The sequence below is a fragment of the Polyodon spathula genome, chromosome 17 (genome assembly GCF_017654505.1).
Source record: "Polyodon spathula isolate WHYD16114869_AA chromosome 17, ASM1765450v1, whole genome shotgun sequence".
Taxonomy (NCBI): domain Eukaryota; kingdom Metazoa; phylum Chordata; class Actinopteri; order Acipenseriformes; family Polyodontidae; genus Polyodon; species Polyodon spathula.
The window spans coordinates 1,868,442-1,895,856 of record NC_054550.1 but is presented as its reverse complement, the minus strand read 5'-3'; the positions used below and the strand labels follow the sequence as shown (position 1 = coordinate 1,895,856).

The following is a 27,415-nucleotide window of genomic DNA, read 5'->3' as shown; positions in this document are numbered from 1 at the left end:
CTACCACCACTCTCTTCTTGAACAGGATTCTTCCCCAGCTCTTACAATCGAAAACAGGAATGGAGCAAAAGAAGGAGGGAAACAAACTTACAGGTTTTAAGTGCTGTACAGCTATTAGACACAAATGTTATTTCGTTTAAGTGAGATCAATCATATAACTGGTAGGTTCACTGTGTGACAAAGCTACTCACTAAGAAATGTACAGTACACACCACTGATCTTGTATTTTGTTGTGGTTGTTTTTTGTTTTATATTTTCCAATGATTTTTTAAATTGCATTTAACCCTTCCCTTCCCATAAATGACTTTAACAGAAAGCACTGATGGTTGATAGGCAACAGCTTATACAATAGGACCCTAAACCTGTCTTTAAAAGTTGCTTTGTAGAGCCATTTCATTAATGTAGTTTTGCTTCACAGATCTTTTTTTATTTTAGAATAAGGTCATATTTGGAGATCATTGGCCTGACACATCAGAGACATTCGCATAATAAAAATAAATACCACTGATGTGACTGTATGTGACTGTAACGAAACAAATCTGAGTGCTTTTGGTTCAGTACCATTGGAGATAATGCAATAAAACAATAGCTTGAATAGAATGAAGTAGAAACTAGTTGGCACACATAACTAAACATGGATTTATTGTAAAATGCAGACTTTCACCCCGGCCACACAACTGCATGTCTATTTAAAAAAATGTAATCAAATTACATTACCATCAAAAGAAACCAAAAATGTCTCTGGTCAAATATCTTTGCATTCTGACATAATTTTCCAATCTTTAAAGAGTCGAGTTTGCCAAACTACTGTGCAATGCGTGGGTCATTGCATGTCACCAAATGTTGTGCGTTTTTTTAAATGGATAGTTATACATCTTATTTATGAATAAATAAAACATCAGATATCTACTTTAGGGTTATGGGGCTAGACAGGGACCCCCCTCAAACTAGGGCTGGGTATCAGCAGTATCTTCAGAATACAATATGTATCGCGATACGAGGGTCACGACATGATGCGTATCACGATACAGTCAATTAAGCATGAAACATAAAAAATCACACAATTGTCTCATGTGCTTGTGCAAGTGTTTGCAATAACACTGGTAAAACAATTTTGGTTCAATAATTACAAAAATCAGGGCTCCAGACAAAGTTTTTGTCATAGGAGCCAATGGCTCCAGGCCAAAAAAAAAAATGGGTCGCCAAATTCAATTGCTGGGTCTCACTGCAGGAGCAAGTTGGCTGCTACCATATTCAACTGCTTAAAATACAACAACTTGTTAAGACACTAAAGTGATACTAAAACAGTAACCTAATGCCTGTACTCACTTGTTTGTTGCTGAGTGGTTTGCATGGAATTGGTGACGGTGCCTCTAATTGCATACAGTGCTGATCTGACAGTATGTAAACAGACAACTCTTCCGATATTAAACACTAAATGTTTACACAACACTCGAACACGTTTGGTCACTGTCACAACTATTGCATTAAACTGGGGTTATCGTATTCTACCGGAAATAATACAGCATCTCTCTGCGCTTACAAGCATTTGTATTCAATGAAATAATTGTTATTATTAGTATTAGTTACCATCCTTCTCAGGCATCAGTTCATTAAAATATGTGATATGCGTTTTTTCCCTCCCTTACAGACCGATGTCATAGCGCACTCATAAATGTTGGCACATGCTCTTAAAGGGAGAGGCAGCATTTTTGTCTTACAGATGCATTTGCAACTTTTTTAGTCCAAGTCTGGGAGTCCATTTTGCATTATCAACATTAATAACCCACCCCTGCTCGGCTTCCGTTTTGCTCAGCTGCCAATGACAAGAAGACCCTGCACACAGTGAATGGTAGGTGAGGCTGCTAGAGGGCATGATAATAAATAATATTCTCTAATTATCAGTGTAGACACAAATTAATGCATGACCTTGTTTATGTTAGCAGACAAAATGTATATGTGTGTGTGTGTGTGTGTGTGTGTGTGTATATATATATATATATATATATATATATATATATATATATATATATATATATATACACATAAGATTAGACTGTATCCTGGCACACCCCTACCTCAAACAGTACCACCGCCAAGGTTTTTCTTTGAACTTGACTGTGACAGAAGGTGAATTCTCTCCACCTGCACTGCTACCTGAACCCAGCTGAAACACTGAGCTCCACTCCAGCACTCTGCAGGCTCATGAGACCAGGCTGCCCGCTCTACAACGCTGTGATTTATCTACTGTACCAACTAACGTGCTGTGCTAGACCGGCTTGAACCTGTTATATAATGTATGCATCCTCTGCGCAGTATTCAGATCAAATGACATCACCTCTCAAGAATTCATGTAAACCTAATTCCCACAACTCACAACTCTGTGCATTCAGGCTACATCTTAAGTTAATAGCGTAACACACTTCAAAAAGCTGTTGTCTATAAGAGCCTACACAATGCACAATCGAGTTAGAAAAGAGTAAAATATCATCTGGACAGACTTTCCCTGCACAATGCACTCTGTATTTCACTTCACCAGTGTGTGTTATGATGTTTCTAAAAGAGAAAAATGGGATTTCATACAGTGAGTGCACACATTTAAAAAAACAAAATATTAATAACACTTAACACAAGACAGTCAAGAACTTAATGATGGATAATGACAGTCTATTTAAAATCATATATAATGCCTTTAAATTATGAGACGAATGAAATAAAACAAAGAACCAAAACAAAAAGAGATAGTAGTGTATGGTAATATTGCTAGAAGTACTTTTGTTGGTGAGGTGTTCCTACTTGAAATGGGAGTCCTGTTTTGAAACATCCTAAACCCTTAGTTCCAACTTCAACTCTAGTATGCTTTAGCTACTGTGTGCTTTATACTCTGCTTCATTTCTGTATGTATTTTAACACAGTGCTGTCAATTTCCCAAAGGTGGTTCTAACACTAGGATAATTAATCTATATTTAAATACAGACTCACACTTGTTTGTCTCTGAACTGAAATAATGCATTTAACAGAATATTGATATAATACAGTGCATATTAACTCTTCTTATCTCAACAAAAATGTTTCAAAAGTGTATTTTAGAAACAGTAACTGTCCCTCCTATCTAAAATTTCAGATGGAAAAAAAACAAAACAAGATTTCAACTAAAACCAATTATTACATAATTCTGCATATATATATGTATGTGTGTGTGTGTGTGTGTGTGTGTGTGTGTGTGTGTGTGTGTGTGTGTGTGTGTGTGTGTGTGTGTGTGTGTGTGTGTGTGTGTGTGTGTGTGTGTGTGTGTGTGTGTGCGCGTGCGTGTGTGTGTGTGTGTGTGTGTGTGTGTATATATACACATATGGTGGTTTGCAGAAGTATTCACCCCCTACTAATGTCATATTTTGTTGAATTACAAATAATGTATGCACAGTTTTTCAAACAAACTTTTTTTATTCAAAGCTGTAGTTGTTAAACTCAACACTGTTATATGAGGAGTTTAAATGTCAGCAAAACTTGCAAAGAAAATGTACAAAATGAAATTTACTGGTTGCATAAGTATTCAGCCCCTTAAGTCAGTACTTGATAAGCACCTTTTGCAGCAGATACTGCTATGAGTCTTTTTGGATTGGTCTCTACTAGCTTTGCACAGTAGGATGATGAAAATTTTTGCCCATTCTTCACGGGAAAATTGCTCCACTTCTGATAAGTTTGTTGGGGATCGTCGATGGACTGCAATCTTCATGTCTCGCCATAAATTTTCGATTGGATTCAAGTCAGGACTTGACTGGGCCAACCACTCCAGTGTGGCTTTGGCTTTCTGCTTCAGGTCATTGTCCTGTTGAAATGTGAATTTTCTTCCCAGTTTCAGAGTCTTGGCTGACTCAAACAAGTTTTCCTCAAGGATTCGCTTGTACTTTGCACCATCCACTCTCCACTCTATCCTGACAAGCTTCCTAGTTCCTGCTGAAGAGAAGCATGTCCATAACATGCTGCCACCACCATGCCTGACATGCTTGGGATGGTGTTGACTGGGTGATGTGCAGTTTTGGGCTTGCGTCAGACATAACGCTTGGAATTTAGCCCGAAAAGTTCAATTTTTGTCTCGTCTGACCACAAAACCTTTTTCCACATGTCAGCAGTATCATCTACGTGTTTTTTCACAAACTCCATATGTGCTTTAAGATGAGGCTTTTTGAGTAATGGCTTCTTTCTTTGCGTCCGTCCATACAGGCCAGCATTGTGTAGGGACCGGCTTATTGTTGATGTGTGAACACTGCCTCCCATCTCAGAAACAGAACTTTGCAGATCTCTCAAGATCATTGTTGGCTTCAGAGTGACATCCCAAACCAGATTCCAGCTTGCCCAGCTGCTCAGTTTGGGAGGGTGACCTGATCTGGGTAGTGTCTGGGTGGTATGATGCGTCCTCCACTTCTTAATGATGGACTTCACTGTGCTGAGAGGGGTAATCAGCACCTTTTTCAGCTCAAATTTTCTTGTACCCTTCTCCTGCTCTGTGCCTCTCTATCACTTTATCCCTGACTTGTTTTGAAAGCTCCTTGGTCTTCATGGTTGCTTTGTTGGATCACTATGTGAGCTGCAGCTTCAAAGTCTTTATATACCTGAGGGAAATTATCTACAAGTTAAACCACTTTGAGTACACACAGGCTGAAACCACTAATTTTGTGACCTTTCAAACAAATCATTTGCACCTGAGCTGATTTAGGGCTGCAGTAGCAAAGGGGTTGAATACTTATGCAACTGAGATTAATCTGTTTTTCTCTGTAAATCTTATTTATATTCTATATACATTTTTTCATTACAAACATTTCTGTGAAAACTCTATTCAATGTCCTGCAAATTAACACACATTTACTCATCCCTTTTGGCTCTAGCAGTTTCATACTGTTTAAATGATGCACATGTTAAAGAAATGATCGGATCTGAATCCTAAGATCAATCCCCCCAAATTTAAAAATGCAAATCCTTTTTTGTACTATAAATGTGATAAATGTTTTTAAAACGAGCAAAAACAACTCTGCAATGAAAAAAAATAAACAGCCCCTGCATAATGATTCAACAGTAAAGGTAATTAAGGTTACAATAATTATCGCTTGGAGGTTTTGCATTATGACATCATTATGATCTAGACCATGAATTTTGAATAACCAGTCAATTTCAATCTTTAGCTCAATCTCTTTAATTAAAAATGCTTGTGATCTAGTAATATGCCTCATATCTTGTTCTTTGTTTAGTACACAATATTACACCCTTTACATTTAGTTACTGTACGCAAGGCATTTTGCAGCTCTCACTCTGTACATAGGTACACACGATAAGTGTTTTCTTTCATGGTCACTGCAAAGATAAATATAGAGTAGACTGCCAAAAAAAGACAAATTGACTGTTTCTTTATTAAATGGTTATAAGAATATGCTTGTGCTTGAATGCAAAAGAGTTAAAAAGCTTACAGTACTACATAAATAAACCAGAGAAAAAGCTCATAATAAATGCAAAAAAAAGAGAGTAATGATTCTTTTAATACCAGCAGAAACAAGATTTCTTTAAGAACCGTTAAGATCTTTGTTTCTGCAACATACTATTCAGTTCCTTAAAGGATATGCAATTACAGAAGTAGGTCAGCAGCATTATGAGCCACAGCATCAAATGCAAATGTGGGATTCAAATTCAAGATACTGTACACGTACACTATATAAACTAGATATAAGGGAGGCAAAGACACAAAGCAATGTCCTTCTTGGAAAAAAAAGCTTCCTAGAATCTAGATTTATATTAACATTTATAGGTTAACAGTTCAGCTATATAGATGTATTTTACAAACTTACATTTCTGAGATGTTTGTGCTAGATCACACTAATGATCTAAAGAGAGATGGCTCTCAATATCAACACCCTAAAGCTTAAAAATGGAATGCAGTGTATCCTAGATCCATATATTATTTAAGTATAAAGAGGGTTAATATATCACTCCTGAAGGAACACACCAGAAAGGCTGTGTGCATACACAACCAAACCATTTACAGATACTCACAGATTAATATTTTCAGTGCATGACAAAGGAAATAAAGGCAGCACCTAATCAAAATGTTTTTTTTTTTTTTTCCAAGATTTCACAGACTTAATTCAAATTCATGATTTTCATGATTTCCATGACCTCCCTGACAAAATCTCAGCCTTACTAATAAGGCATAATACGAACAGAATGTATTATGGATGAGATTAATGTAGTTTAAATCTAGCTAATGAGATCAGCATAATAACATCTCACAAAAACCCTAATCCAATATACATCAAATATTAATAATGATTAAAGAGAAAAACATTTGGACTGTGGCTGGGATTACATTTTAAAATGAAGTTCTCACAGGCGAAGGACAGTGCATAGTACTGTACTTCATCTGTCAAGGCTTTTTCCTATGACAACATGACATTAATAAAACCCTCAAAGCCTTATGTATTGATGTATGTAACTTACCCTCCTGGACAACTTTGATGATGAGATGGTGAATTATCACTGTGATCCATTATTCTGGTTAATTTGTATTTATTTATTTAAAAAGTATGCCTCTATTGCTGGAAATTATTCATATACTTCAATCAAGGCTGGTGTCAGTCACACCTGAATGCTGCCAAGATTGTAAGCACTTGATTGAAACAAAAGTGTATGTCGAATGCAGTTGCGAAAAAAAAAAGAACTGCTACAAAGTGGAGAGACAATGCTTGCAATGTGTTTTACACAGATCTTCGGTGCAAATGGTTCTTTTTCACTCAAAAGAGACTTTTTGCACAAATGGCATACTTTTAGGGGCATGATATAGTTAACTCATATTTTGCCTTTTTTTTGCAATGTATTCTTGTCCTAAAATTCATGTTATAGATTACATTCTAGATGTATGATTAACAGGTTGTGCTTTCGGCTGCCACAACCCCACTGCCACCTTTCAGCACTAAGAGGTTACATCTTCTCCTCACACCGTGTGGCAGAGGCCAATTCGGTATGGCTTTCATTGCTATAATTTGACAGGGCTTTAAATCTGCAGTCAGAAGACATCATAAAAATAAAATACAAACATAATCCAGATCAGTGGAACATTTTTGATTTATCAAAATAGTTTAACATCAACAAAATTGCTCATAAAAAAAAAAAATAAACTGCTGCGTGATCTTTGTGATGCCTATATGGGTTAACTGTACATGAAGTTATTAAGTTTGCAATCACAGCTTAGCACATCACACATCTAGCCATAGTAACAGCATATTCATAGTAATGTATACAGAGTACAGACAGTGTACAGTAAATGGCATGTCAAGACTTTATTATTTATTATTATTTATTGTACAGTATCTGGTTGTTTCCAGATATCAATGAAATAAACATATAATAAAATGATCCAATCAATCAAGCCCTTCAATATCACTTTAAGGAGCATTGCATTACAGCTCCTGAATTGTTTTCTGCTTGTGTTAATAATTGACTCTAGAAGTCACTGTATTTTGTATCTTGCTCTTAATTGTACTGTAATTCTTGATATATATATATATATATATATATATATATATATATATATATATATATATATATATATATATATATATATTTCCACCCAACTTCCAACTATCTCCTCACACAATTAAATAAAAACTCTATTAAAAATTAAGCATAACGAAGGTTTTCAGTCTGCAGTTATAAAAGCAGTATATGGAATGTTTGAACTATGAGGTAAAACTGACAAGAAGCAAGTCAAGGAGCCAATCAAGTCGGCTAAAGTGTAAAATAAAGTATGAAACCAAATTGTGGCGCAGGGAACAAAAAATCTAGACAAATCGCTCAAGTCAAATGATGCCAGCGTTCTGCATTCATTAACTTACATTCCTGAACCATTTACAAAATGCCAGATATATTCCTTATGCAACACAGCTCACATGTATCCTGATCACAATTCCGAGCACAGCCAGTGGCTAATTGAAATTTTTCATGTGCATTCCATTCTAGCGTAACAAAACCCATTTTCACTTACCAATATCCGTTTCTTTGTGATTCTTTATGAATTCAGCCAGTTCAAAATTCCCTGCTATGATAGCCACCTGAAAAAGAGAAAAGTGACAGATTGACCACACAGTCCTTGGGAAAAGATAGGGGTATTCAAGTATGTAGCTATACTTGTTCTTGACTATTTTAAACAAGTTTTATGTTGTGATTTACTTTAAACTAACTGCGACAGATGAAGTGCCCAGAACTATCAGGCTTTCCCATTAAGGCACAACTCCCTTTAAAACAGAGAACGCTTAGTATTCTGTAAGAACAATGTTAAGGATGGTGAATCATCTTTTGTGCCGTTTGTTTTTTTAACGCACTACAAAGTTACTTTGTTTGATATTACAACAACTCATGTTCAATGTCAAAGTCAGTGTTCTCTATTTATTTATTCAGTCCTCTAGTAAGGTGTTTGTCTATTATGGATGGTGGTGTTGAAGACGTGGAATTATCATGTCTTCCACCGGAGGGCGAAAGAGAAAGCCAGTTTGTACAGAATCTTTACCTTTTATCAAACAAAGCGGCGTCAAACCGGGTTCTCAAAAATCATTGAACTTTCCCAGCACACTTTTAAAGGTTAGGTTTGTCAGTTTTTTCATGTTTTAGCTCTTTGAATAGATGTATGGATTTACCTTCTGACCTTTCTAATTCACCATGCGTCAGGACTAGTGTTTCTTTTGTTTGTAAATATCTATTTATCCTGATGTCACAATTTCAGGGTTGCAGCTTTCATCGAGAAATCACGAGGATATGATGTTTTTGTTATGGCTTATTGCAGAAATACTGCTCAGAAAACAAATAACGCTCCTTCGTTTGTTCCCAGTTGTAACAGTCATGATTACAGACTGTTACTTTAGGTTGTCACTAATGAACGACACCAGCTGACATTTGAAAGGTGTAAGTGCGGCAGGACAAAATGAAAAGCATTATTGATTTCTGTTTCATAACATTGAGCCCTTGTGAAAGACAGAAGCCGAGTTAATGCAGTAACTAGTTTTCCGAATGTGTAATATATGCAGTATGGTGTGTGCAATCGGCACCCTAAGTTTGTATTTGTTTATCGTATAGACATTTATCAACAACAATTGATGCACCGACGTTTTATTTTTCAAAATAAAGAACAAACATTTGTTTTTTTAACAGAAGATCCAATAACTATAAACACCGTTGTGCATAATAGTTAAACAAAAAGACACAAGTCAAATTAGAACACTTCTGATTCTAAAAAAAGAAGTTTACCAGCTGAAATGAATATCCACATCAGATGTGCCTTTAACATTGCAATAACAATAAAACAATACTATATTTTAACAGAAGTGAAAACACAGCAAAACATTTGAATTAATCCCACATAACCTGACAATCATACTAAATTCAGCTTCTTTTTCTATAATATTACCATATAATCCAAACACAACATTCATTGAAATAAAAGAAGATAAATCGGTAGATGTAATAGATTTAAAAAAACAACAACAACAACAAAAAAACGTATTGCCTTAATTTTTAAATCAAGAAAACCCGAATACAGTAGGCCTAAAGTGTGTATCCTAGCAACGCGCTAATCTACCATACTAACACTAAAAGAAGCACACTCACACACTCAAGGTTTTAATGCAAACCGGCAACAGGAGACTTCAAACTGGGTTCTAATTTGATGCATCGATTCAACAATATGTAATCGAAGCTCGAGAAATTTAAGGACAGATGTTCGATCAGTAATCGAAGCATCGATTCACTGTTGCACACCTACCCACTACCCCATCTGTGGTTTCCACCAGTCTTTTCCTGTGAGGTATAGTAGTCTGATGTATTACTGGTTGTACTGAAGGCGTTCTCAATCTAAACTACACACTGCTGTCTGTTTAAGTCCTTTTGCTGTATATAAAGTACAGTATGGCAAGTCTATAAAATTAATTGTGTCCAGTCTTTTCCTAAGGCAGATAACATATTGAATTACCTGTAATCAAATTTTACCCACTGCATTAGTAAGATTCTACTGAAAGCCAGCTATTCTAAATGGTGTTACATACTCATAAGTTTATTCTTGCCCTAATCTGTTTTAGAAATTATACTTAATATACCAGACCAAATTATATTCGAGTAAGAAAGCAACATTTAAAAACAGCATTAAAAGCATCATACAGCTGTGTATGTCACAATGTGCAAAACCCTAACCCAAGATACTTTCTTTCAGCAATGTTAACTCAAGGGCTGAGTTAAAAGCACCATTCATTTTCTCACCAAGTCAAATCTGAACCCTGGTGCTAAAACCAGCAATACCACCTTGCCTCCAAATTTTGGCACCACACCACTGCTGCACCATGGAATTCAATCCCAGAAGCTGTAAGCTACTATGATAGAGTTCAGCTAGAAGCTAAGATAAATGTTTTAGTTAGGATTACACAAATACAGTATATGAATGGTTTTAAACTACTCAATAAGTCCCAAACACTATGGTTCTTTGATAAATTCTCACATATTTCAAGAGGGATTGTTAGGTCTGTAGTGTGCATAGTGTGTATTACCCATTAAAATCAGCACTTCATTGACCATCTTATTCTCTACAGTACATAAGAGCCTTTTTACAAGACAAGCTCAATGATTATGAGAGGCGCTTTTTCCTCATGATGCAAGGGTAATGCTAATTGTATCTGCCTGTAATCTAATAAAATTACATAATAAGCAGTGCTAACGGACACAAGGGCTTTGCATGTATTTTCAATCATTCGCGCTCGGCTCATGATGCACCTAATTAATGCTCATTATATGCTGTATTTTTAGTAATATGTTACATTTTTACACACTCACACTCCAAATTAATTTGGCATTCGTTTTAATCATTGGTTTTGATTAGTATGATTTTTCTTCTTTCTTTCTTTTACAAACAATCATATAGTGTTATTCTTGGGGGGGTTATTAATCAAATGAATAGAAAATCCGCTTCTCAGAACACTTTTAAATTACATCTCATTTGGATAAGCGTATTTCCTTGAAACAGACAGCAAGCAGCAGTCACTTACAAAGAAAGGTGCTTTTCAAAATGCACTCAAATCAGGAAGCACTGAGGGGATCTGAGTAAAATGAACAACAGGCTGTGTAGCTGGAGGAAATGCCACAGCAGCTCATCGTTGCACTGATGTTGCAAAATCTCATTAGCACAAACAGCTGCTTGAGATTCCTCTTCTGTGCTAATCATCAGTTGACAGCCTTAGGTCTTGCTGAGAGTTACAATTTGGTACAGTATACTGGATAGAAAAAAGATCTAGACAGTATTACGAAGTGCGACATTATCATATGCCCACAGAACACACAAGGCTTTTTCATCAATGTTAGACAATCTGAAGACCATGTACAGTATATGAAGATAGGGCAGGTCATAGCGGATACTGTACAAAACCACATTTCATTTTCATTTTTCTTTTCCTTAAGCAAAATATTGACCCCACCCCCATTCCATTCTGCCTGTAGACCCAAATAAGCATCTTTTATGAGGTCATCATGCATTTGCATCTTCCATATCTAAAGACATATAATTTCCATCCATCCCCATATGAGATTGCTATGCATGAATGGGTTAAAATGATACATTTCTCTAGTTTTAGAAATGACCACTAGGGGTGTGAAAATGTAATTTCTGCACCTTCTGCTGCAACTGTTGCCAAAATTCTAAAATCACCTGGCCTTTAGAAGTGGTTGAAAAGGGAATTTTTACTGGAAAAGTTAGTGAACATGCAAACACACGATATAAGAGAGACCAACAATAGAGAATGAAAGAGACTGCACACAATCTTATTTTTGAAAGTGTCCCTTCGACATGACATAGACAAGGCCAGGGGACTAACATTCATTCCAATGCACCCAGACTGGCTGCAGCACAACATCCTTAAAAAACAAACAAACAAAAAACAAACTTGTATACAGCAACATGACATATTAACATCTCAGCAAATGGTACTTTAACTACATTCTTTAATATTTGTTTCTTCATTTAATAGAATATCTTTTTTTGTTTTAAATGACCTGTATAGATGGGTTTCCTGTACAGGAAAAAATATTGGTAAAAAAGAAGATAATAAATGTTATAATAAAAAATAAATAGAGTAAGAGTATTCTCCCTTACCCAAGAATAAGTTGCTAAATTAGATAGCATTTCCTTCTCCACCAGACTTAATTAGGGGGCAAGTTGTTAAGGCCTGTATCTGTGGAGTAACATTTTAAAATTACCCCTTTCTATAACCCTGAATCACCATTAAATAAAGCATAACTGCTTCATTACAATGTGACAGTCTGTCTCAGGCTATAATGGAGCAAGATAGAATGTTTCAATTATGCAAATGTGTAAGAATAAAGCATTTACCTTAGCAGTTCTGCTAAAATAACATTTTACAAGATTACAAAGGGCTACGATAAAGCTCCAAGACTGCCATAAAGGATGGAAGATGGGACTTGTTTAAAATTCATCCTGGAAATGAACAGATGGACAGATTCCTCCTTAATGTTGTAACAAAAAGTTCTAGACAGATGTAAAAATGTGTCTCAATCTTAAGTAAAGACAGACGACGGACAGGAGACGCCTTATATCAATATATTGTGACAATCAGCACCTTATGCAAAACGATGTCAAAACCATGCTCCATTATGCGACACAGCATACTGCATGTTCAATGCATACATTTGGACAAACAGATGCCTTTGCTATATCACCAGGAAACTGCATCTCCAGCTCAGGGATTATTGCCTACTTAAAAACGTTCTACTACCAAACATTTGGTGTAAAAAATTAGAAATACAGTATTCCGTGGCAGCTTGCTCACCATTTAAAACAAAGTGAGATCCTAAGAATAAATATGCAATAGACTGTCCCTACACTTTCGTAACAAAGTGTTACCAAATGACCTTATTATGGTTTAATTATTACGCTAATAATCTATTGTATCACACACAGCACAGTAACTCAAAGTGCTTCATGTCTCAAAATTGAAACCAGAGACCTTAATAGCAAACATTGTAAGATCTGCCAGCAAATCACTATTTCTATAATCATCTAACCTTCATTAAGTTCAATTTATCACTGTTATATCAATTGGTCTTTATAATTTACTTTTAACAACCTGTAGATTAACTGTATTCTTCAGTGGCTTTCATTTCATGGCAAAGAAAAATACATCTTTTTTAAGTTTTGTTTTATTTTAGAAACATTTTGATTGTGAAAAGTTAAATCAGAAGCTAAATAAATAACTACACTGTTCTTAATGAAAAGAAGTTAACTTTTAACAGTAATTAGTGAATGCATGGTAAACCAGACAGGCTTAATAATGAAGAGCAATGAAAACTCTTGAGGGATTGAATCACACTGCTGTAATGTCAAATATTACATAACCATTCCTTCTGTACTGTAGCTAAAGCAATGATTTCATGTTACTGTAAATGACCAGTAATGGAGCAAACGCACGGCTTTAATGTACAAGGTGTTTAATCATCTCTGTAAATAAAAAGAAATCAAGGGCTTTGCTAGGCAATGCTTGGTTTATGAGCAAGATGAAATTGAGATAGTGATTTAATAATAGGTTGAAGTTTATGCTTTTAAGCCTGGTTCCCACATGACTAATTGCAGCAGGGTCTATCCATGATCTTTGTTTGTCAGTGAAGTCTGTCTGCTAAAGTATACTTCAGACTACAGTATAATTTAAAATAAAAAGCCTCACATTCAATCCCACTCAATTAGAAAAGTATGGGCTTAAGACTCTGTGCAAGAATGAGTGAAGCATGACTGACAATAAAATAAGGAAACTTTAAAATAGCAACAGAAAAGTTTGTCTGATTTCCAGAACGGGAAATAAAATAGAAAATAATATTTCACAAAAAATGTTTCTGACCTCTTTCAGTCAATCGCCGGCTAAATGTTTCCAATTGGTTAGTCAGCTTAGTAGAGCACTAGTCTATCGTGCATGCTGGCATATCTTCAATAAACTGCATTCTTCCTGTACATTTCACTGAAACAAAGGTGCGAAGCCTGGAGATCTCTGTACCAAATATGAAGATATGAAGGTGTGCTGTCTCTACCATGCAGAAACCTGTAGCGTTATGTATAATATCCACGATTAACAACAGAATACAGTTATGCACCATGTGTTAAGCTAATATTTCTATATGGCAGCCATAAGTCAAAGTGAAGGGTACCATTGGATTTTGCCAGAGTTGCCATCTAAAGTGGTTTACAGATAGTAAAGCTCCCTCTCACTGTGATCCTTAATTTCAGCATTATCAATAAACTGATTACAAACGATCATTCAAAATGATTATCTTAAGGTGTGAGATACCATGACACGTAAAAGGCCTCAGGAAAACTACCAAGAGGGGGACGGCAATCACAACCGGTTATGGGTTTAAATAATCAATGTAACTATATCTATAGGCTCGCTTTACTGAAAAACACTGTCAAAATATATATAATGGTATTACCACAAATGACTTGTAAATCAACTACATGTGCCATGTTTTAAATTGAATCATAGGGTTTTATATATATATATATATATATATATATATATATATATATATATATATATATATATATATATATATATATATATATATATCTGGGCAAGCAAAGTGAACATGCATTTATTACAATTCACATAAAGAATTTAACAGATATAACTAGATCAATCTGTCTTTGTGTTGTTAAACATTGATCAAGTATTACTGAAGGTTTATCCATAGTGAAAAATATACAGGCTTTCATATAAGCACACTGGGAATTTTAAAAATGACTTAAACACTTAAATCCACAACATATTTGTTTAGTTATCCCTTGCAAAGGCATCTTGCAATTTTAAAGAAAAAAATCCAAGACCCTACAGTAGTTTCAAAATACTTGGCCAAATAAAAAAATAAAATAAAAAATCCTGGTGCGCCCCCTATGGGTAACAATGAATCATGTTTTTTTTATGACATTAAAATAATCTGCATATCAATTAACATAACAATATATATTCGCCTTTTGTAATTTTTATGAACAAATATGTAGAACTAGTCAAAAAAAGGTTAGCACGTGTTACATCATATCTTAGAGATAAAGTGTACTCGGTACTAAAGCGTTACAGTAGCATAACCAGAGAACCAGAGACAGTACTGCTTGTCCTGGATAAATAAAGCAGCATCTCTCACTGTCGGGCAGTTAGTTTCACATTTCTTCCCAAGGTCAAAGAAATTTCAACCTGTTACTTTTAGTTAAAACTGCTATCAAGCCTAAACAAACGATTTAACAAGATGAAAGCAAAACGAGTAGTTTACTGTGCTTCACTCCTGTAACTATAGTCTCCTCTTACATTTAAAAAAAAAAAACATATAGGCAAGAAAGAGCAGTTACAGTACCTGGAATGGAGTTTGGCTGTTGTAATTCTTAATCTCCTTGTTGGCTCCACGGAACAAGAGAACTCTTGCGCAGCTATCCTGTGAATGAGAAACAATATCAGAGGTTGTTAACAAATGTTATCTTTGGCTGCCTCCACTACCACCCCCACTCCCACCTCCTCTTTTCCTTACCAAGGGGGTTGCTTGCTTCAGCTGCTCAGCTGCAAAGCACTGACAGTATAGCATGAATGGCAATCACCTTGCTGAACAGATCGGGGCTATAACACCATAATATCTAAACAGCAACCTGGGGTAAATCTGTTATGTTGGCACTGCAATACCTAATTTTGCTTTCTAGAGTCATCATCCCACCCACGAACGCTTCAATCACTTACAAGCACAAAATGCTGCTGTTGCTATTGCTACTGCTCAGTCTGTGCTTTTTGAAAAGCATTTTCTCTTCTTGCAGCTTTAATACCTTACACAGCAAATTAGATCTCAAAGCACTGATAGAAAGAAAAGCACTGCTCTGGGAAACCTTTTAAATGTCACGTTGTTTTGGTACTATACATGCTTAAAGCGAGTGTGTACATCACGTTAATGAAATAAGTGTAAGTGAAATTAAGAGGTTAACACTGTTAGCTAACAGAACCAGCTCTCATGAAAGAAAGAACTGGGGTATTAGAAATTAATTCTCATCCTAAAAGCTCGGATGTTGTTGCTTTCGTTGCTGGCACTAAAAACTGTTTACAACTGCAGATACAGCAGGATTCAGCACAGTCAATACTAAGCACAGGTAAATGAGCCCAAATGAGCAATGCATGTCATAAAACATGTGAGGATAAGCAAGAATGAGCCGTGGCAAATGTTCCTGTAGCCACCTGCTGAATACAGAGAATCTGGTCAACAAGCTGCTAGACACTGCACTAATGATTGTGATAAATGCACGCACACACCCGCACACACACACCCCCGCACACACACACATACACTGAAAATGCTTTAATAAGCAGCTATCAGTGAAAAGTAACTTTTCACTCTTGCACACGTGTCGTCAGTACGTTACCTAAACAAAGGCCTGGAAGCACATTTCTGAACAGCATTAATATTGTTCTTTACTGGACTTTAAAGTACACCTGATCAACCATAGGTGTTTACAAGACTGGCCTTGAAGCTTAATGAAATATAAACACTGTGGCTGGTCTAGCCTGTGCTACATGTGTAATGCTGGCAATTAGAACTGAAGAGCAGCTTCTGAACTCAGACCAGATAACCTTAATACAGACTACATAGATAAAGTAAAAAAGTATATATATATATATATATATATATATATATATATATATATATATATATATATATATATATATATATCTACATTTTGTTTAAATTATCAAATTAATAAAAAAAGCTGGGTACCCATGCCAACCTCTAATATATTTATGGGTATTATGGGTAATCAGAATATGCAAATGTAAGCATTACAAGAGCCAACCATATCACAAGTAACTCACCAAAAGACTTCTACATGATTTGTGGCTCATTAGTGCAGTGTAACTGTACTTTGAGTAGTAAAAAGCTCAGGAGAGTAAGTAAATACAAGCAGCTTTCGAGTTATGGTGAAAGAAAACAATAACTATAGAACTACTGCCTATTGGGATATGCAAATATCCGAATTACAACAGCCAATCAAATCACACGAAAGTCCTAAAAGGCTTCTACATTCATACATAAAGCTACTTGCATTTACATCATTCCAAAATGCTTTGTTTAAACAGTATCCAACTTGCTGGAAATGTTGTGTAGTGATTTTTACATTGATTTTATATATTATATATTTTTTGTTACGACTTTGTTTTGTAGTTAATTCATTGAGGTAAAGTAAGGCCTACACAAATCATTCTTTACTCCTGGGAGATTTTCTAGTTTAATGTGTTACGTATTGGAACGTCTTGCTGTAAAATAAAAGCACACATACAGGGGCCACGCCCCCCTGCCCCTGCTGTTATCATGCCTCTGCCTGTGTTCTGAGCAATATAATGGCTTTTAATACTTCTTTGAAAACGAACGAATATCCAAACTAATATTTAAATTATGAGCGAATATCCAGACATGAAAATCCTGTGTTCGTCCCAGCACTAATATATACATATAGGACTTTAGAATTCAAAAAAGGGTGGCACTGTCAGTGAGACACGTTGCTGGCAGATGTCTTGAGAGATTTCTCTCATGATTCTTCTAGCTGAACATCTCTTACCCTCACAAGCAGAGACTGATAACTGTGTCTTGGTTTTGTGATCAAGGGAGGGTGGTAGGTTTAGACAGCCAACCATCACATTACCTACTTTGGGTTAGTACTTGGTTCAGTAGGTTTTGAGCTGGAATATAAGCATGTAATGTGTAACGCCCATCATTGAGTCACATACAGGCTTGAAGCAGTGCCTATTTATTAGAGTATAGGTTTTTTTTTTTTTTTTACAGAAAAGCCACTGGAGCATTTTAACCCCTGGGGTATCAACATTACCAGCGGAGTGAATAATGAGATTCTTCAGCCAGCACTCCACAGATAAGCTTTAGTTCAGAGCAGTCAGTATAGAGGAGTAATTAAAATAACACAGCTGCTTCTGAAACACTTAATGCTGAATTTAATGACAATTTTAACAGCAAGCCCTGAAGCGGTTCCAGTAAGCGCCCATTGCCGATAAATGCAATGTTCCCTATTACATAAAACAACACAATTATTGACAGGTTGTTTTAGTATTTAAATAGATTTTATTCTATGTTTTCTCAACCATTTGCCTTACATTTTAGGAGGAAATCATAATGCTCACAGTGTGTGATCGTATACAGTATAAGCTGACACCATCTAATTAAATGCATCCACCCACACTTACAGTGGAATGTACTGCCCACACATGAACATAAGAACATGCAAGGGAAAAGCTGCATAATACATCGGAAATCTCAGCTGCACTTCAAAATACAGGTATACTAAATACACTGTAGCTACTAGCTATACTGTAATTACAAGTTTGTTTCATTATTTAGCACTACATCCGGCAGTAAATTTAAATTGAATGCATAAATATACGCAGATCAATTTTGCTACAGAGCTTGTCTGCCTCCCCTAAAACTTCCACTAACAACTACATCTCCATGAATACAATGTCTTCAGTTACCGTGAAACTGTATACAAGACAAAATAGGCTAACTATGTGGTCTTTCCAGCCAGTCACAGTAAGAATAATAACAATTCGACAATTTGCAGAGTCAGTGTGATGCTGATGAAGAACCTTGTAGAACACACATGTGATTGTACTGTAGTTCAAAGTAACATTACAGTTACAATGGAAGGCTCTTTTTTAATGCCTAAACCATTACCATTAAAGATTGTGCAGTATTTATCGAGATTACTCATGACTTCAAGGTAATGTTGCATTTTACCCCTTGAAAATACATTTTACTCTCTTGGTGTTAAAATTAGAGGCTTATCTGGAGTGCTGCCTACATCCATAACTATTAAACTACCAATAGTGCTAAATTTAGAAATTCTAAAAGAAACTTAATGAATTCACTGCATACAAAGCATACAACTGCATTTATTTAGTTTATTTTAGTAATTCTAAAATGATGTAATACTTGCATTTGGAACAATATGTCATGATCCGGTCTTACAATCACAGAATTGTGTGCTAAATGCATATAGCAAACAATAGTAAATGGTAATAACTGTGTAACTATAAATTGTAACTACATTAACTTCATACAGCACACAAACACATATAACTGTGTTTGATCCTTTGTTATATGTATATATATTGCAAACAAAGGATCAACCTCATTTCTGTTTATTATCGCACTGTAGCTATTGTTCACATTAACATCCCCATCAGGTAGTAATGATCAACCACGCAAATGATTAAAAAATATATTTCATAATTACAATCAGTAAAAGAGAAGTCTCGGGTTTACTAAGGGTCACAAAAAAGAAAAAAGACTGTTGCTTGAGGTTGAATCTGCTTTATTCATATTTGTTTCAATTTGGGGCTTACCACTCACCTGGTTGTAAAGTGCACAGACGTGCAGAGCGGTGTTTCCAGATGCGTTCTGAGCACTCATATCAGCCCCGTAGAACAACAAATGCTCCAGATGTTGATCAAGCCCATAACGACATGCCTGTGAGAAAGAGATTCACATTAGGGTTCACTCGCATGGTTCAAAACATGCCAACAAAATTAAACCGTGCCTGACCTGACATGCAGTATCATCATCATTGTTGCTTTCAGAGTTTGAAGCTGTGTTTGCAAAAATAAAAATAAAAAGTTACACACCAAAACAATCTTCTTATTAATTCCACCGGGGTAAAAAAAAAAGAAAAGGAAAATAACTTTTAATTTGGTTTTTGGAGGGCTCTTCCACAAGTTTCTGAACTCGTTTAGGTTACAGGAACAGTAACTGGACTGAATGTGAAAATCTGCACTTTCAGAATTCCAACAGTAGAGGAAGGGCCTCCCCCATACCACAGAAACATGCAAGGATTGTGCTTTAGGTTGCTAAGCAACTGCAGTGTCTTGTCCCTATGGAGGGATGCTCATGAAATATTCTATGATTATTAAGAGAGGAGTTTTAATGTAGATTTATTTATTTTTTTGGAAACTAACATTAAAACAAACAAAAAAAAAAACTTCTCGAACCAGGAAAATTATTTTGCATACACAGAGCAGAATAATACAGAGATGACTATGTAAATACAACAGGCTGTTTTGAGTGATGCAGGTGATACTGTAAATAAGGTTAAAAAACATAATGCACACTCATGCAAAAAAAGCCTGGTTCATTCAGTTGAGGGTGTATTTAGCTTTATCAGGTCTGTTTCCTGCTGTTGAAATATTAAAGATGTCCACTAGATGGCAGATATCTTACACTACAGGCAGTCAAGGGTGAACTGTATATTTGATATTTGTTGAAATGGTTTTGCCTGAAGCTATATAAATTACATCTATTTAACCTTAATATAATACATGGGCTTTTATCAATGTTATATTTCCAGTAACTGGCTTTGGAGTACTGTGTAAAGATATATATACATACCAATAATGACTTTCTAGCACAGCCAATGCAGTGGGTGGAAGCAGTCTTAAGCAGGGTATCAGCATTCCATTTTCTGTACAGCTTCCACATGATTTTTCATTTTATTTATCAATTTATCTTCAGCAGAAAAAGTTAATAACTCATCTTCCTTTGTCCTCTGAGACTCTGCTTTTATCCCTGGCCACTTGTTTATAAAGTCATCATTTTATCCCTTAATGTATCTTACACACTTTCCCTACAAGTCCAGGATTTAATTGCCATAACATATTATTGACCACCTTTCTTGAGTTGCTTTCAGACATAAAAAAAATACTTTTTTATTTTTCCTGGAAACATCTTATTACCAATCTCCTATGGGGCCAATTATGGCATTGGTTAAAATATGATTTAGCTGCATTTCATTCTCTGGGTGCTGTATTGATTGGCCAGAGCATAGTTTCACAGAAAACACCATCTTGACTTGCGTACTAGTCAGCAGAAAATACAATTTTCAGAACTTAATATGATACAGCCAGGCAATATTACATTCAAATTGTTACCCATTCACATAGTTGTCTACTTCACCTGGTGGATTTCCTGCCATCCATTCTCATCCTTGCAGCTAATAGTGGTGTGTTCGTGCAGCAATAACTCACAGCAATAGGGGTCCCCCCCTACCATGGCAGTGTGGTACAATGCAGTAAGCCCATGGCTGTCTTTGTAGTCTGGGGAAGCTCCCAATTCTAAAAGTGTCTAAAACAAAACAACAAAAACAAAGAAGAAAGGTGATTTCCTTGACATAATATCCTGAATATTACACTGAAATATTAAAAAGCAATGTACAGGTATTCAAGACCTTTTCACGAATCCCAGAAACAGAAACTAGCTGCACCTACTTAATAAAGGAAAGATATATGATAGCTCCAAGTGGGAAGTGGGTCATGGACAGCTGGCACACAGTACCATCATGTTTTCCGTTAATCACATTTGAAAATGAATACAGATTGTATTTTATTTTAGTTATTTACTTATTTTAAGCTTAAACTTCAGGTGTGTCACTGGAGACACCAGCCCAGACACACTATTGTTTGGATTAAACTATTCAACTGCAATCAGTGAAGTGGAACTACCATCTCACTACGCTTTACAACAAGCTCTGTGCCAGAGATCAGAAAGCGTATTGCAGATGAGACAGTTTACATCAAGGTCCTGGATATGTACTGTAGCTTCTTACACCCTTCTTCCCTAATCAATCCATTGCATTTTTCAAATACCCAGCATCTCTGTAACATTTTCAAATCTTTGCATGCAGAGCTTTGTTGTCATGCCACAAGACTTTCAAACCCATTATCAAAGCTCTAGTCGCTTGGATAGCTTGCAAACGAGACTAATTTGCAAATGTATGAAATTCGTTTTAAATTCAGAGGGCATTTAGTTTCCAAACACTGCATTTAGAACTATAAGACAACCAGTATGAAGTTTGCAAATCACTGTATTGCATAAATGTTAAATATTTGACACCTAGCTGGCTTATCTAATTAATCTTCTATGTTATTGTAACTTGAAACTCACTATACAGGTCCTGTTTTCTGTGCATTTCTATTTTAAAACACTCAGGTTATATATGAATGAAGGTCAAAACCATCTGTGATGACACTTCCAGACTCATTCTCAAAAAGCTTTTTACAACTTTTGATCCACTTTTGTCATATATTACATACAGACACAGTATAATTAGGAATCTGGAGAGCACCAAAGTTGTTTTATCTTAACTGTCAAATATTAACCAGTATTATTAGCCTTTAAGAAAGTGTACCCATTGCTTTTAAGATCAGCCTGTTAATCTATTTAGAAAGCAGAACTACTGTATAGATGGAGTTATTTTTTAAGTGCAGTTTCTGTGTTTTGTTCGTGCTCTGTCCATCGTAGAACCGTGTTGAAAACACCAATTTGAGAAATTAAAAGACATTTTGAGTATGTTTTAACATTAATCTCACTTAGAACACATTCACAGGACATCAGACTCACTCGTAAGTTCATCAAAATCAACTAACTAACTAACACAAAACATATTCAATCCTCACAGGAACACGAATCCAGATGTTTGTACATACAAATGATTAATTGCTTCAGTTTTGAATCGTTTAATTAGTGGACTCAGTTTGCCACTCTTCTAACAGATTTAAGGAGCAACTTGGTAAAGGCATTAAATAACAGTTATCTAAACTTGCTGAAATATAGTTGTTGATTTCCATAAAAATACCCAACCTACCGTAAGAGCCACTTGATTCTTTGACTTAGCGGCTTTATGCAGAGCTGTCATTCCATCTCTAGCTCTAAAGTCTAAATGAGCTCCTCCGTTTTTCAAAGCTTTTATGACTTCTACTGTGTTGTCAAGATGAGCTGCAAAGGTAAGTGGAGTTTCTACACAGAAAAAACAGATGACATGATTAGAACAATTATTGTATGGAATGTCTATAGAATAAAGAAATATCAATATTTTGAATTCTTCCGCTTGACTATTCGTGGATATTATTCAATATTATTGTATGAAGATAATACACATCTGGAGCCAGAAACCGATGTAAAACAACAAGTTAAAATTTCAAATTGCCTATTTTAAAAAATAAATTATTTCAATTATATATATATATTTTTTCCCTTTTTTTTAATAACTCAATTTAAAATTTAGACAACATACAGTACCACTTTAAAATAATGGACGCAAATTCATAATTAATTCTGACTGAATCCCACAGGAATAACACCTGAATACCTTCTGCACTTCCTCTGAATTCTGAAGTCATTCATTTTGAATTCAGCCCAGTTAATTCATGTGGATTGAATTACCCGTATTCATTCCATGATCCTTTGTGAGAAATTACAGTAATCACATGTATAAAGCATGCCTTCATGCATGAATTAACACTTCTCAGGTGGGCGATTAATACAAACAAGTAGCCAAATGTATGGTCCTATTTGAAAGCATTCTCATCCATTCATCATACTTCCTATATGTTCTTACTGGACTTTACTCACATAAATAAATAGTCACTATAAGGTTTAACTGCACTTAGTCGAATTCGTTCTTACCTAGAAGTTACTGTATGCCTTATTTTGCTCTTACTTGAACTGGTTTTATTGTACTTTCATATCCACTCTTACCTGTATGACATTCTGTAATGTAATATTGTATGCGCTAACCTGTAATGTGATATTTTATAATGCGATACTTTGTACTGTGATAACTTGTAACAATTATGAGTCGTCCTGGATAAGGGTGTCTGCTAAGAAATAAATAAATAAATAAATAAATAATAATAATAATAATAAACTTGTACACATTGTTAAAGAGGGTCACTTACAGAGCCTGCATAAAAAATTTAAATTCTGAAACAATAATGTTTCTGGAATAAGACTAATTAGAGGACATGCCAAAAATACCCCCTTCTTCATTCACTGCAGATAATGGTCTAAGCTTCAAAATGCACAACAAGCTTTCCAAACTTATTGTTTTATTAAGGAATTAGCATTGCTGGAATGATTAAGCTCCCATCAGTTCCCAACTAAATAATTTGTCCAAGTTCGAGTTTCAGAAAAGCAATATTATAAAGCCGACAGCTAAAACTAATGGCAGGGACTAGATCCAGTCTATCACTTATAAATTAAAGCTGTCAGAACGTACCCCACAGTGAATTCAACTTGTAGTTGCAGTTGGAGAGGAACGTCATCATACCCAAACATGACAACACCTAACAAACCATGTCAAGCTAACTAAAGCTGTGTGAGATATATATATATATATATATATATATATATATATATATATATATATATATATATATATATATATAGAGAGAGAGAGTTTTTTTATCTCTTTTTTTTTGTTTTGTTTTCTTAAAGCTCTGTAGGGTTTTATGTAACCAATTAAATAAAAAAATAAAACAAAAAAAACTTAAATCCTGCCACAACTAAACTGCATTAAACACAGCCAAAACAAGAATGTATATTTCTGGACTAGTTTGGTCTCAGTTTTGCAGAACAGCAGTCATTGAGATGTTTTTTAAACTGTTTAAATTGTTTCAATGCTTACTAATTAAAGAATTGACAGCACTAAAATAATTAAGTTCTCCAGTTTCATAAAGATAAGGCACAGTAAAACCTAACTAGGCGCAGTGGGGCTACAATAACGTCAAAGTCCTAGTCTCAATGCTTTTTCAATCTGACTATTTTATTTACGGTAATAACTGCAGTTTGTGACAAATTAATGCAAGCACATGTAACATGAATATGCATCTGATCTCATTCCATGCAAAGCTTGTGAAGGTTTGATGCAGAGACCTAGATTTACCTAGATTAGACCATTTCTCTAGGTGAAAGGGATGAAAATGTACTATTTATCCATGCAGATCGACCTACTGTACTAAGGGTCCGTAGGACTGAAGCTTTTTTTTTTTAAATGAAAGACAAGCAAACCAACTGAAGCCGAAGCAACAGTGTGCTCCGACAAACAGCCACTGTCAATAGAAATTCATACCTTGTGATTGAATTATCAGTCCTGACAGAGAAAATCCAATGGGAAATCACACTGTGTTTCTTTTTGAAAAACTTAAGATGGCACTTCATTACTAGATGCCCAGAAAAAAACTGTTCAAATACAAGTCTGTTCTTGCTCCAAAACTACAGTCGATCAAACTTTGAGGTGTCAATGGTGTATGGATCAGTTGTACTTGTTACTTTTCCAAACATCTGCTCCATTCCTCCCAGCAGTTAGCAGCGCATCAAGCTGTTCAGGTGCATTCGAATTTCAGTGCGTAAGTACAGGAGCCTGGAGTTTTCCATTTGTGTTGCCTGTATTTGTTTTGAAGTGCACCCGCTGGCTTTCCCCATTCCCACCCTGCTGTTCCTCATGCTTAACACAGCCTGACTGCATGGAGCAATAAACAACATAATGGACTGAACTTCAGGATTTCAGCGTGGACACAAAGGAGCGCTTGCTCTCTGGACACCCACTCAGAGCACCTCATTTACGTCAACAAATAGACAAAGTTCAATTGATCTCCCTATTCACTTAAAAATCCATACTGTGCTATGGATTAGCTAAAAGATGTGTTCATTAGGGAGCAGAAGCTTTTCTAAAATACTGTTTTGTAAAAAAAGCTAGTAAGTGTATGAATGCCAGCAAATTCTAATTTTCTGGATCATTAACTTAAATACGTTGTAGCCTTCCAATGAGTGTGGGCTAGATCATGAGGAACTGTTTCCCTAACTATATGCATAAAGTAGCCATAAAACAACATACTTACTTTTTATTTTGTGCTTGTATGGTTTGTAAAATTTGCAATGAAATATAGCAAAGAACGTTATGAAGATTAAAGAGCATTTATGTGTATGTGTACGAAATATCGGATTATCTTAAATAATGTATTCTTTTTCTGGTTCGCATTGAATTATTTTCTGATTCAATCATCACATCCTGGTAACTCAGAAGTCTAACGTATCGCTGTGGCCTCAATAGAGCTCTCAGAATCATGTATAACCTCCAAGTACATCTGGTACACTACAGTGTAACCATTAACCTTTCCCCCTGCAAAACTGTCCCTAGAGGATGTTAGAAATGCCACATTTCTTACTGATGTATTTCTTACAGTACAAACACTAGGATATTTTTCTTTTACTTTATTCTGTAGTTTAATTCAGTAAAATCAATGTACTGACTATAAAATGCTGCTGTTTAGTAGTGGTAATAATAATAATAATAATAATAATAATAATAATAATAATAATAATAATAATAATAATAATAATTTCCATTAAGATAACTAATGATTTTTCGTACCACCAGTTTCTGGGTCATGATAGTTAGGGTCTAGTCCTCTTTCAAGCATCTTGATAATTTTATCCATCTGACGATGATGTATGTGGTCCATAAATTTTCTTAAGTTGGCCTAAAAAAGATCAAAAGAAAAATGTGTGAGTGTGCTGTGCCTGAAGGTTTTCAGCAGCTTCTCCACTGAAGAAAAAAAAAAAAAACAACATGCAGAATTCATTACAAATATTCCAGGAACAAATTCTCCTTTTGAATCTCAGGCCATTTTAAAATAGAGTAGAGGCTGGATCCCAGGATAATACAAGTGGAAGTGCCTCTTGCTGCTTTAGGACATGTTTTCACCTTGGAAAGGTGATGATGCTGGAAATCACTGAAATTCACATTCATTGCAAAATTACTTTTTTTGCATATTCAAATAACATTTCCTAAACAAGCATGGCAACGTGGTTTTAAAGACACCAGATTGCAGTTGAATGCAGCTTTATCAAATATTTAGCACTAACAGAAACACAGGGCCATAAAACTTCACAGTTATTTCACTGTATATGTCATGTTTGTCAAATTGTCTGATAACATGCACAGGAACCCAAGCTGTTTTGGCTGCATTCTAGGATCCACCAGGCTAAACAGTGAGTCAGACCATGAAAGCTCATTCCAGGGAATTGGAAAGTTTGAGCTTCAATTATTTATACTGTAACGTGAAACAATGACCGCACAGGGCCAGCTTGAGCCAAGCACCTTTAGAATTGTGTATTAAATCCACTCTTGCCAAAGCACTTTTAATTGGGTCCTGTAATAACCCAGTAATGTCAACTGCATTGACGTGACATGACCTGGGTGTAATGCATCGCTAACCATCAGATGCCAGTACAAGCTTAATACTGTTAGGTTTAAAAATATAATCCCAGGACGCAACGATATTGAGATCTCACACACACACACACACACACACACAGCGACACTGTTAGAAACTTGACTTAGCCTTGCAGTTATTATGAGGGGCTGATAACATTCATTGATTAACAGTAAGCTCAGAGACTGTTGAGCATATTTCTGCAAACAAATGACTCACATTATAAGTTATTGGAACAAACCAATCTAGTTCTATATACA

The 27,415-nt window shown here is 35.5% G+C and overlaps 1 protein-coding gene across 2 annotated transcripts in view; it reads right to left on the bottom strand.

Annotated features, from left to right (window-relative positions):
• LOC121330277 (SH3 and multiple ankyrin repeat domains protein 2-like) overlaps positions 1 to 27,415 on the bottom strand; it is a 146,320-nt gene that overhangs the window by 79,571 nt on the left and 39,334 nt on the right. For both annotated transcript variants that reach the window (XM_041276659.1, XM_041276658.1), the window contains exons 6-11: positions 26,312 to 26,420; positions 22,745 to 22,896; positions 21,058 to 21,225; positions 19,462 to 19,578; positions 15,424 to 15,501; positions 8,027 to 8,093 (exon numbers count right to left, since the gene is read on the bottom strand). In XM_041276659.1, the coding sequence (XP_041132593.1) occupies positions 8,027 to 8,093; positions 15,424 to 15,501; positions 19,462 to 19,578; positions 21,058 to 21,225; positions 22,745 to 22,896; positions 26,312 to 26,420 (691 nt within the window). The remainder of the gene's footprint in view (positions 1 to 8,026; positions 8,094 to 15,423; positions 15,502 to 19,461; positions 19,579 to 21,057; positions 21,226 to 22,744; positions 22,897 to 26,311; positions 26,421 to 27,415) is intronic.